General features: G+C 41.8%; 1 protein-coding gene across 2 annotated transcripts in view; it reads left to right on the plus strand.

Annotated features, from left to right (window-relative positions):
• The window catches only part of LOC131475427 (axin-2-like), a 120483-nt gene that overhangs the window by 38812 nt on the left and 68640 nt on the right, over window positions 1-13031 (plus strand). For both annotated transcript variants that reach the window (XM_058653547.1, XM_058653546.1), the window contains exons 19-20: window positions 2654-2761; window positions 7683-7865. In XM_058653547.1, the coding sequence (XP_058509530.1) occupies window positions 2654-2761; window positions 7683-7865 (291 nt within the window). The remainder of the gene's footprint in view (window positions 1-2653; window positions 2762-7682; window positions 7866-13031) is intronic.

Below are 13031 nucleotides of genomic sequence, written 5' to 3' on the forward strand. Positions count from 1 at the left end.
ATGTGTATTACAATACTTAAAAGAACACTGACAGCCATGAGGCATTCTCTAATTCAGAAATGTTAATTCACTCAAACCTTCCCATATCTTTCTGACCCTAAGAACATTTAAGTCATTATTATTATTTTTACTACATTTTTCTTAACTGAGCAGGAACTTATAATTGCACTATAACATGATTTATGACCTCTCTTTTTAAATATATTTATAAACTTACTACTTTTGCCCTTCATTTTTAACCCTAACCGAACCATAACCATATTGCAATGGTTTTCGGCCTGAATGTGTCTTCTCATCCATAGTAACACACACACATTTCATAGTTGCAGAGACACAGCCTGACCACAGATGCAATAAGGCGCCACGTTGGCTGTGCTTAAATTCCTGCGTACGTCTTCCTCTCTCTGTCACGCTCTCTCTCTCTCCCTCTCCCTCCTTCTCCCTCGCTCCTCTGCCTAATGATTTGCACCATTCTACATCCGATCACGGGTCTTTCACTGGACCTTTGAACTGCTCCTATAGTGAAAAATCCGGATGTAACGGCCAAGAACATAATTATCCCCAGGCTGTTTTCACTTATTCAGTTATTCTATATGAATGAAATGATTTATACTTTTGCCCGTTAAGCCGCTGCGTTCAGTTCCCCACCGTCGCAAACTGGCCTCACTTCCTTTCATCAGGTTTACAGTGTACAAGGTCCCATACGTTAAGCAGCCAGACTAATTCGTACATCAGTCCAGCCTCATTATCATTTCTCCACGCTGTGTGGGCGGCTGCTTTTTGGGAGGGTTCTCCAATCGATGAGCACTCGGCTGTAAACGTCTGACGCTGTCTTACAAGTCAGATTGGCTATGGGCATTTTTGTTCAGCATTCAATTCGGCATTCTATGGCTCTTTTGTGTGTGTGTGTGCGCGCGTGTGCACTTTGTATTGACAAGGCAGCACTGCGTGTGCTCCTGCATGTTTTACAGCAATGCATTTGAGGGAGATTAGCAAGTTTTCGTCTCTGATTAGGGAAGTTTTTCAGCGAGTCAGTATGTCAGGGCAAGTTTTGTTTGCATAGACAAATGTAAAGGCCCGCCCCCTCCAACTCACCGACCGAAATTAAGGGTAGAGGGGAAGTGATTGGAAGTGATTCTGCTTTTATTTATTATGCTACATTTGTACTGTACGAAAGGTGCTCTATATAAAGTTTGATTAATTCACTAATTCATTCATTTACTGATTGATTGACATCAAAAACATTGCGTTGAGTATTTTGCCGTTAAAGTAAAAAAAAGTTCAAGTTTCAGAAGCTTGAATTATTTTCTATACTTTTGATATTCAGCCCTTTGTGAGCTTACATAAGATGTTTTCTTTGGTTTGTAGCTATTGAATACATTGATGTATGTGAGGCAGAGAATGTCTGAAACTTGACCAGCAAGCAATGTCCTCTTTCAATGCTTGGAAAATGTCTGTATCGCTTTATCTTCCTCCCACTTTTTTTTTTCCCTCCTCTTCTTATCGTTCCATTCTCTTGCTCACTTTTTCTTTCCCCACTGAGCCCCCGGCATCCCAATCTCCAATCTGACTTTATCCTCAGCCCGCATCAAAGCCACTGCAGAGGGGAGCAGTCTCTTCTGCATCCCTGTATTCCTCTCTCCCCGACTTCTCACCGTCACTCCATCACGTTGCCCTGCTAAGGCTTCAATGTTACAGAAAGTACTTCAAAAGAAGCTTTTACACTCTGTTTTCATCCCTCCATCCTTCCTGTCATCATCTCCCTCCGCCTGTCTTCAAATGGTGTTATATCTACGTGGATTATCTGTATCACTCCCTTCCTCTGTCTATCCTTCTCCTTTTAAAATCAGCATCCCACTTCTAGACTGCACTAAAAGGAAAGAGTTTGCCTTATTGTGGTGGTGGTGGTGGGGCGGGGGCACCACCATACAGAGTCAAATCTCTGTTGCATGCATATTTTCAAAAGGCATTTTGAAAGGATTAAACAGAACACATTCCTGGGTGTTACACAGCACAATACAGATACTACGGTATTTCGCTAAATTACTTTTCCAATTTTTATTGATTATCTTCACCTGAATAGAAGATATGAAATTGGCTGGCTGCAAGAAATGTTAGTGGAAATATTGTCAATTTCCTTTTTTCCCAGAAAACTCCAAAGAGCCAGATGTCTGTGCAGTCTTCGAGTCATTTCCGTGCAACTGCAAATTACTACTAGTATTGCATATTTAATGCTACATTTATTATTAACCCTTGATGTATATGGTAATATAACAGCACTAATATAGGGCTGTGTTATTACAGTATCACTACCACATAATCACATGGAATTTGTTGACTATATTTCTCCCCAGTGGCAATTTCATTAAATTCAATTAAGTGGAAATTATTACAGCAACTTTCACTCTGATGCTGAATGTGATTTGTGATGACGTTGCTTGCGAGTTGTGCCAGCATGCGACACACTGAACATATGTTCTGAATATCCATACATCGGCTCATGTTAATAATATTGAGCAAACATGTCGGGGAGATACTGTATCTGTCTAGTTTCTAGCTTGTGACCGCAGCCTAAATGTTTTTCCTAATCATTTTATAGGCTACTACATGTGTTTGAATTATTTTGTATTTGTTTTTCCTGTCGTGCCTCTAGATGGGGAAGGTAGAGGAGGACCTGATCCGATCCAAGTCCCTAAGGGAGAAGCAGGCCAAAGAGTTCTCTGAGCAACTTGATGCCCTCAGACAGAAATATGAACAGCAGGTTTGTATGAGTTTATTCTTTTATCTCCCTGTACCTGCATGTGAAAATAGATGTCTCACCTGAGAGATACTCATCCTGCTTCTCCCATCACATTGTTATCTTTGCGATCAGTGATCCTGTTGGAGCCAAGGGGACTGACATCTTGTTATTCCTCCCCATCTGTTCTGCCTGATTAATGTCTCATTATAAGGGACACGCTTTAGAGTGAGTTCAAATCGCAGCGCAATAAATATCTTAAATATTGCCAATTGGAAACCAATGCAATCTGCACAGCAGCTGTGCAGTCACCTTATCGTTCCATCTCCATCCCTTGTCTCCGATAAGGAGTCTCAAAACCGTTTTCACCACTCATTGAAATCTAGTTTTCTGATAGGAAGACGTCTTTTGTAGAGCATCAGATTCAATTACACCACAGATATGGTAATTATCAGCGGCAACCAGTGTCATTGACGAAGGCAGGGGCCGTAGTTTACTTTCATATCAAAGGCCTGCTTTATAGTATTTTGTTCTTGCTTTCTTTAAATATACAGTCTGTAATTACTATATATATAACAGAAGATCTAGAATGATGACATTGTGAAGCATAATGAGCATTGTTGTCAGGGCAGAGCTCTGGTGGCAGAACGCACAGCAGGTGATGAGTAGTGGCAAAAACAACAGACAGCAAACTGGCTAAATAGTAGTAGAGAATATTTCCTCCATGTCAATGTCATAATAGTGGAGGCAGATAAAGCGATTACTACAGTAAAAGGCGACCAAAATAAAATGGTCTTTTACCCTGAGTAATTTATGGATTTAAAGAGTGTTGCGATGTTGTAATGTAAGTGCAGATTTTTATTTTAGTTGTACATAAGGTACAAAATAAAGATCTGCACTGAAAAGATATATACATTCCTATATACCTTGTTTGCGATTAAGTATTTAGTGATTCATAAATGATTCAAGTCTGCTTTTGAATTATTTAAAAAAAACAGCATTTAAAAAAATAGCATCTCCCCTTGTCCAAATGATAATGATCATAAGGCACGACATAAGTCTTGGAGTGTGCTGGACTGTCGGATTTGTCATCCCCTCTTACTGATTACTGTATCCGTAACCGTGCTGATTTCTAAGCGGGCAAACTAGCACTTCAACGGCCTGTCTGTTAACAAGCATATTAGCACTCACTTCCAGGCCAGAGGGAATTTAATCTGCATGTAATTTGCCTTAGGTTGTTGTAAGTGGAGGATAAAAGGCCAGTGTTATTGCTAAGAAAAACTGGAGGATGTGTTCTCTGTTACTGATTTGCTCCTCATATCAAATGCTGTGTTCGTAATTATGACATACATAGGAAAAATTACCTCAATTTGGATGTTTGGTGTAATAATTCAATTGAATCCACAAATGCAGAAGTGTGCTGTGAAATAAGAGACGACTCGTGAAGGCAGAGGAGGGTCGCTTAAGTTCTTTTTTTCAGACATAAATGATGATTGCAGAATGTCCGTAGCATCCAGGCAATCGGTGACAGAAAAGAATTTCATCTGTGTTTACACTCAAGATTTGACCAGGGAGCCAGCAAGAGAAGTTTTAAAAAAATCCGGAAAAGCTTTTTTAACATTAGCATTCTCGCTTAGAGCCCCACTGGACAATTTCAGGGACACAAAATCATATTTAGAGTAACCATCCTCCTGGGAGCATCCGGATAAGCCTTTTTTCCTGGCTTAATATCATACACAATATTAGAATATCATCGACTATGCTTAGTGACAGCAGCCCCAACCTAAAACACAAAGAGAACCTAAAAGAATCTGTTCGTCATACAGATAAAAGTTATAGGTTATAACAATATGGGAATTATATTTCCAAGCAAAACTGTTTAAGACTGCCATTTTTTTATTGTTGCTGTTCATCAAAAAAAATATTTTAAACTAAAATTTTAACTTGCCATGTTACTGTATATTGTGATGCTTTGGCAGCTATACGCTTCAATGGCTTATATTGTTCTGAGAAATCATCAACTGTTTTTATTATATGTACAAAGAACATGCAAGTGACAATTATAATGTACTGCCATGCAGAGTGGGGGGGGGGTGCGGTTGACAGTTGAAAACAACTACACAGGGTTAGCAGCACATCAGGAAGCTTTTGTCATCAAGATAAAAACATAAAGGCAAGGAGCCTTTCTTTGTAATGATGCTGATATGAGCTCTGGTGACATCACTTCCACAGAACTATACACAAAGAGAATAAATGTGTCTCACAGGGTGCACGTTGATATGTGTGAGTGTTCGTAAGAAAGTGGGAGAACTGTGGATTCTGAGTAACGCTTAAGCATGATCACAAGTCCTCTGTGTGGGCCCCGTTCTTCCACGCCTGCATGCGTGTGTGGATAATGCCTCCACTGCAGATAGACTGATGTCACAAGATTGCAGTGGTCAAGTTTGTTCATTTCAGATGCTCACAAAAGAGCATCCCCTCAAGGGCAGCTTCAATGACACTTTAAAATGGAGCCATGTATGAAGGAGTTGTTTGAGATGACGCGACCGTGCTCCGCTTCTTGACGTTGCAGTGGCGTAATGAGGTCAAATGGCTGGTGTGGAGTCTTGACCTTGAGACAGCCTCATTCTTCAGATGTTAGACTGAGATAATAAAGGAATTGGGGGGGAAGAGACATTCAGGAAAATGCACACACACATATGCATACTCAGTGCCACTCAGTGGCCATCTTTAATTCAAACCCTCAAATGAGGAAGAAAGGGCCCCTACGACAAAAAAAAAAAAAAAAAAAATACCCCAGCCTCCCCTGCTGAGAGCAGACAGACCTTCTGTCCTACTCCCCTCTATACCCTCAAACTGAGGCTGAAAGAAGCCCTTTACCTCACTGTCCTGTCTCAATGCACACACACAACCACGTTGGCCGAGGCTGACACCAGACCCACTCTGTATCTGTGGCACCAAGCTGTGCTATAACCAACTCAGTCTTCCCTCATAAGCGCCATGTCGGTCCCTTTAAGAACCGCAGCACCCAGCATCCTCCACTGCATGCTCGCGCTGCGTGATGTCACAACCAGGCTCCTCGCTGTGTCTGCTTACTGTCATCGCCTTTTTTTGCGCATTTTCCTTGTGCTGTTTTTCCTCACAATGGATCTATCCAGTCAATTTCTTTAGCCTCATTTCACCTCAGATCCCTTCTTTCCTCCAGAATCCCTCTGGCCTAAGACTCTAAACAGGAGCGAGCTGTCAACCAGGATGCCATCCCACAGTTTCTCTATCCACATGTCCTGCTATCCTGCTGGGGGAGTCTTCAAAGCAATTGCTTGCTGATCAGTCTGTCAGCTTTGACTTGTGTGAATGCAACGATTTCTGGCTGTGGATTCGATTTGTATCTGTTACGTCCTTGAATGGAGAATGAAGGCAATCCATGTTTGTCGGTTTGTAAAAGGTGCTGTTGACAAATGCACGGTGTCATGTGGAGGATGTTGCCCACTTTCTGCATAGTATTTGTCAAACGGAGCATTGTGGTGTCGTGTTATGTTCTGGTATCTTGATGGTGAGGTTATAGATGTGTGTTTTTGTATATGGGTGCCATCCATGGGGATAAAATACATATTTATCCAGCTATAAATCCTCCAGCCGGCCGTTTTACAGGACATTTTGCAAAACGTTCCCAAAAGCTTAAGGGTAAATTCTTGGCTGCCAAAATAAAGTGTCCATTGTGGCCTTCGTCTCATTGCCGAGGACAGAATCCGGCTTCCTGTAGATAGGCCCTCATTCATCACCTGCTTTGAATAGCATGCAACATCCGAAGATAGGGCCATGGATAGCTCAGGCACTGGGCTGTGGATCTCCACCTTTCTGGCAGGCCAGGTAGGGTGCCGTCAAGCACAATGTGCTGGGGATTAGCTTCAAAGCGGGGAGGCAAATGGGCCCCAGGCTCCTGCTGTCCTTTCAAGGCTCCGGCTGGGACTGCACGGCGGGATGGTGTGGGGGTCACTGGTCCTCCCGCCATGGGGGAGTGGGAATGGAACAGAGCCTGGGAAAGGCTTGGGGCTGGGAGTTCTGCTGCCAATGCTCACCTCTCAGCAGGTGACTCCGCTCACAGCAACACTGGGACTTGCTTCAGATGACAGGATGATTAAGCCCTGAAAAATTGGAGCTTTGCATCCCATTAGAAGTGTTTTATTTCCCCTTACTGTATTGTAGGTAGTTGGCTGCAACTCCCGCGAATCTGAACGTTTATACTTTAACTAAGTATTCCTGTTGATTGGTGCACATGGGTGCTTCCTATATTCTGATTTAAGATAACCTTCATTAACTTCATAAATCCCTCTGATAACAGCCGTGTATTCGTTCTTTGGGCACAATTCAAAATTTATGCTGTCCTCATTTATCTCCCCAATGTTATTTTTATTTTAGTTTGATTCAAAATGATCATCATTGTCATTGCCTAAGCCGATTTTCGCTGCTGTCAGGCGCATAGCATGGGGCATTGGGTACTTACTGCAGCCAGATGGCTAACCCCTGCCAGCTTGCATGCACAGCCCAAACTAGCTGCTCTTTTATATGCCGATTGCAGAACAGGGCGAGGGGGACAGATTTTAAAAGAGAGAGGAGTGGGACATTGAGGACCAGTTCGTACAACTGGCAGGAGAGGTGGGGGGGGGGTCCGGGGAGTGAGCCAGACGTAAACGCATCACGTCGCGTTTTCCTCTGACAAAGCAAAGAAGCGGAGAAACTTTTCGTTTTGTTGTTGTTGTTTTTTTTTTTCCTACCTCCTTACCGATTTCACCAAACTGTTTGGGCACAATGGTGTTCTGGTTGGAGGACAGGGATAGGGGGATTTGGATGAAGAAAGGATGGATGGACAAGTTGTCATGACGACAGGGTTGCTCTGAGTGTGTGTTGGCTGATGAAGTCTCTCCTTGCCTGCTTGTCCAATCAGATGGCTGAGCAGCGCATGCAGCACGAGCAAGAAAGGACGCGGCTACAGCAACAGCACATCGCGGAAAAGGACAGCCTGGTCCAGGAGCAACAGCGGGAGGTGGAGAGCGTGGAGAGGCAGGCCAGGGCCACACTGCAACAGCACCAACAGCACACCCAAGAGTGGAGGAAGCACAACGCTCAGGTAGGGGGTCTCCACTGTTCCATGTTCGCGCACACATGCGGACGTTTGTCCACCGCTTTCCCGGGGACAAACTATTTTGCGTTTTGCTGTTTCCAACATGGTGTCAAGACACTTTTTAAAGGCTTTATTATATGAAGTTAAAAATCTTGATATTAGAAGAACATTTTTTTTTTTTTTGAAAAGAAGTAGGGTGCGTGAGAGAAAGTTAAAAAAAAAAAACGTGTGCAGTGAAACAACTTTGAAGAACATAATAATGTTTTTTTTTTAATTATTATGACTTATTTTAGTCGTGTTTCGTGATGTGACTAATACAATTCAAATGTAAGAACTACAGGCAGTCGGATAGAGATAAATTTGTTGCGTTGACCACAGTTTATTTCAAAACACTGGGTTGAAATTCTTTTATTTTTCCGCCGTATGGTTGCGGACCAGCGCCCTGTGCTTCCACCGAACCGCTTGGCGTTCCCCTCTCACCACAGGTATCTATCTCCCATCTGGAAAATGGAGGGTTATTCCCTTGTTATGACTCGGACTGCCACAAAGACTGCGTGACATTTGCGTCTGTATTAATGGACATCTCTGACAATGAGAAGTCGTCCTGTTTCCATTTAGCTGTACCAGCAGCAGGTCTTCGTCTCATACCCCTGGCTCAGTCCTCGCCTCCCTGCAGCCGGGGCTAGCTTGGAGCTCTGTGGGAAACCATTTGCCTAATCAGCCTCCGACTGGGGACGTATTGGGCTCATCAAGCTTTTGATTTAAATTGACATTATGTTCATCATTAGCTTTGGATAGAGATTCAAGCAGACAGACGCGCGTATTCGCCGTGCACAGAGTCGCGGAAGAAACTTAACGTAAACTATTTTACATTTTATTTGTGTCATTACTCTGCACAGTTAAGATTTAGGAGTTAAGAGATCATTTATATTCACCACAAATAAAAATAAGGCATCTGCTGCAGTATTTGAACTTTTCTCCCCCCCCTTTATATTCCCTTTACAACTGTGGTACTGTTTGGATGTTCCCACTAATGGCCACTGCTTCTTATTTGCTCTTTTAAACCACCATACTACTAAATAGTGGTTCCATTCCATTTTTTTTTTATATTTTTGGGGAAATATTTATGGCCCCACCGATGTCACCAGCTAGTAGTTTTCTGCAGATGCTGTCACAATGAGACATTTTGTTTTTGCTGAAAACATGCTGTCCAAGTCGTGTCAAAGTGATGTGTGTTTGTGACAAATCTCGTGATCTCTGGATGTGAAAGGAAACAAACCTTCGAGGCCCTCATCTCATATTCTCAACTCCTGTTTACTTGTGCAGCATTTTAAGTAGCGATCACACGGCTGACTAATGTCACATATTAAAGTGACAGAAATCAGATTTTCAGTCAAGCCTCGGAAAGACGGTGGGGTTTGTGGAACTGCAGGGGATGTGAGTTGGTGTAGGCTTCCTGTGTGAGCACTGCTCCATGGATGTGCTGTTAAAATGACAAGAAGCTGACACACCACCACCACCAGCAGCAGCAGCAATGTATTAAAGATGAGAATTTTTTTTATATATTGAGCAGATCCACTTACTGTTAAACACTTATGCTTTACCAAGGTTGTTTACCCCTTGAGAAGTCTTGATCTGTCACACCGATACTACATGTTGCCCTTCACTGGCATCCTCTTGGTGAAAATATAAACTGATTATGATCATCCATACAGAATACTGTGCTTTCCAGCACATGCTGCAGCTTCTTTCCTGCATTGTTTCCTGTGCTCCTGGCTGTCCTTGGATTTTCTCCAGCCCATTAAACAACCTAATCTCACCAGACAATGATATTATCATCAAGTGACATGTCGGTAATGTGCAACCCAAATGTTTCCTGTGAAGATTGAACCCAGACCTCATTATTTCTCTTCCTGGAATCAGTGGAAGGACAGTTGGCTAAAAGAACAGCAAATGTCAGTCACACACTCTCAGGATGAGTAATACCCGCTCATCCCCTTGATGTGGCGGGACAGAAATAAATAGCATTCCTGACTCTTGCCTTGTGTTTGAGGAGGAGAGCCATTTGAGTCGTCGCAGCGACCGAAGGGAAGATTATGTACACAGGGACACATTGTCCTGATCCCACTCAAGTTTGTTATCCAAGGAACTCTGACTTTACCCACTGCGTAGGCGCGACACATTGTAAAGGCTATGCAGCCCAACTGTCACGTATATGGGGCTTGTCTCAGCATGATTAAAATTCAGATGTTTTAATCATCTTCCCTTTACTGATAGAGACGTTACATGTTTGCGAAATTCCCGTTGAACTAAATTAAGCAGCTGATTTTAAGACCTTGCGTGCTGTTCCCTTTAAGGGAATAAAGTATTTTTTTTTTAATCCGTTTATAAAAACCGTGAAAGGAAGCTTTCAGTTGGCAGCTGAGGATGATGAAATAAATGTTGCTGATGAAACGTGTTTGCCTGTAGCGAGTGCCATGTTGTTCTGTTAGCTGATCAATGCCCACCAGAGGATGAAGGAGTTTCATGTACTGTTTTGGATTTAGGAAACCAAAACCACCGTACCTTATTACACACTCAAATTATAGTGTCGTGGCTTTCATTGTTTTTCCTCATTCTAAAAAGGTGTCCTCCTGCGTGCACATGCATACACCATTGAACAGTTCACACTATAATATATTAAAGGAAAACAATAACTACAATTTAATATTCTCCACAAAATGAATCCCCTCTGACATGTTCTTCTCCACTTTGTGTCTGTAAGCTTTTTCAGTTGTTAAACATTAGTTTCAATTTGAAGCCTTTGATGCAAACAAACAACAGAATGTGTTTGTTTTAATCCAAACCAAAAACTATTATGGGTGTGATTCTCCAGAATAATTATGTCTTTTTCCTTCTTTATATAAGAACACACACACACACACACACACCATCTGGACTTCAAACAACATGGGACAGCAGGTGATTCTTGTGAGGTCTTTTTGTCCGGCCCGTGATGGACTAAGTAATGATGCTGTCAGTGCCTTTTTTTTTGTTTTTTTCTTTTTTTCAAAGAATCTCAGTCCTGAGTATTTGATTAAGATGAGTCATGAAGAGGGTTATGACAGAATAAAGTCAAAGCGGAGAGGATATGTGATGAAGAGAACAAGGCAAACAGCCAGTGCAGTGTGTGGACACTGATTGTCTCTGTGCTTGTGTGTCTTGTCATTTACCAGACGATTGGTCCCTGAGGTCTTTCATTGTCGAGTCAGTCTTGTCTTATTACTCGGGGATCTCCTGTAGTGGATGAATATCCTGCTGAGCTGGTGTGTCACTGTAGAGCTTTACATTATCTTCTCATATACATCTGAGAACTCATGTTAGAACTCAGCTCATTATTACTTGTGAGTGAGTACTAAGGCTGTGTGATGGGATTGTGTGTAAAAGCGTACTTTCTTTAAATGAAGCCATTTTGGTATGTGTATACATCACGTAATGGGTTTCAGCCAAGTGGATTTTTATCTGGTTGACAACAGTGAAACATTTGATCCACCTTGTTTTGTCAGGTCTCGCACAGCGTTGTATATATTTTGAATTAAGACCAGTTATCATTGTTTCTAGTAGAAAACTGTCAGGTTATTTGATTGGATAGTATATGCCAGTTACAACACAACATCCATTGATCCTGCAGGACTGCTTATTCCGCCTTCTCAACATTCATATATACATAAAGTAGATGGGGGAAACCACTATTGGTAAGTTTTGCTTTCTTGACAGCAAGTGTATGTCAGATAAACTGTCTAGTTACGCATCTATGACAGGGGTGTCCAAACTACGGCCCTCGGTGAGATGTTGTGCTGCTAGTTTGAAACCCTCCTGTGACATTTCTATGCACTCATTTCATATTATTGCTATTTGACTCCAGATGTGGAAAGAAAGTATTAATTGTGTCAATGAGAATTAAAAAGAATTTAAAGGAATACTTACTACTAATACTAGCTTTATATTACTAGAATAAGGGTAGTATTTTTGAAAACTTTTGCTTCCCAACCTCAGTTTCCCCTGAGTTGAGAAATATCTTCTTTCTTTTCTTTGTTACGTGTCCACCAGTGACACTTGGTCCGAGGCTTGAAACTGCAACCCTGGTTCAGCACTTTTTAGACGGGACCTCTTTCCAAGAATGTAAACAGCGTCCGCCATCTTTGCTAACAGTTACGCTAACAAGACGAAGTGTCACTGGTGGGCACGTAACACAGAGAAGAATGAAGATATTTCTCAACTCAGGGGAAAAAGAGCTGTGTCTTTAAAAATACTACCCCTATTCTAGTAATATAAAGCTAAATGCAAATTGGTGAAATATTCCTTTAATAAAACAGTGCATTTGTATGTAAATGTTACTGTTCAAAAAAAGGAAATTTTCACATTATCAAATATGGCCCTCGTTAAGAAAAAGGTTTGGACACCCCTGATCTAGGAGGATGCTGGTTGTGGTAATGGGAGGTGTAGAAAGTTTTAGTAAGACTTAGCTTTGAGTTAGATGAACAGACTAATGTCTCTCTCAGTAAAGACTGAAGGCAGATGGTATCAGTTGGCCTGATCCTATGCTAACATCCTTTGTGGAAGAGCACAGGTGTAACTTATATGATATGATTATGGCTCTATTCCATTTAGGTGTGTCTGTGAGCCAGAACACACGCACAGGCTGGATAATGGCATTGGCATTCATAAACTGAATAGAGCTGTTATAAATTACACCCGTGTTTGCCAAGTCACCATCCACTGTGGGAATCTCATTTAAAGATTGTCATCTTTATTTGATATTACAACACAAAATGAATTTTTACTGTGTGAAGTTTTGTTTTTTATTGCATTGATTTAGTCACACCACGACACCTACTTTTTTGATCCATCAAGCTAATAAGAGACGAGAAGTTACCTCTGGAGCCAAGACTCTTTTGAAGTTGCTTGTGTAAATATGCTGTCAAAACAAAATTTAATTAAGGTCCGTCAATTATGAAAGCTTGCAGTTGACAGAAAAGTCAAAAGGAGTGGTAGATGGGCTGTTGTTGTTGTCTCAGAAACACCATGGACTATGAAGGGAGAGTTGTCATACAGTTTTTTGTATTTTCACTTACGAAACATGCATCATCTTTTAGCCAGAGTCCCCCTGTCTTTTTCTCTTTTCTGTCTTTC

The sequence above is a fragment of the Solea solea genome, chromosome 16 (genome assembly GCF_958295425.1).
Source record: "Solea solea chromosome 16, fSolSol10.1, whole genome shotgun sequence".
NCBI classification, from domain to species: Eukaryota; Metazoa; Chordata; class Actinopteri; order Pleuronectiformes; family Soleidae; genus Solea; species Solea solea.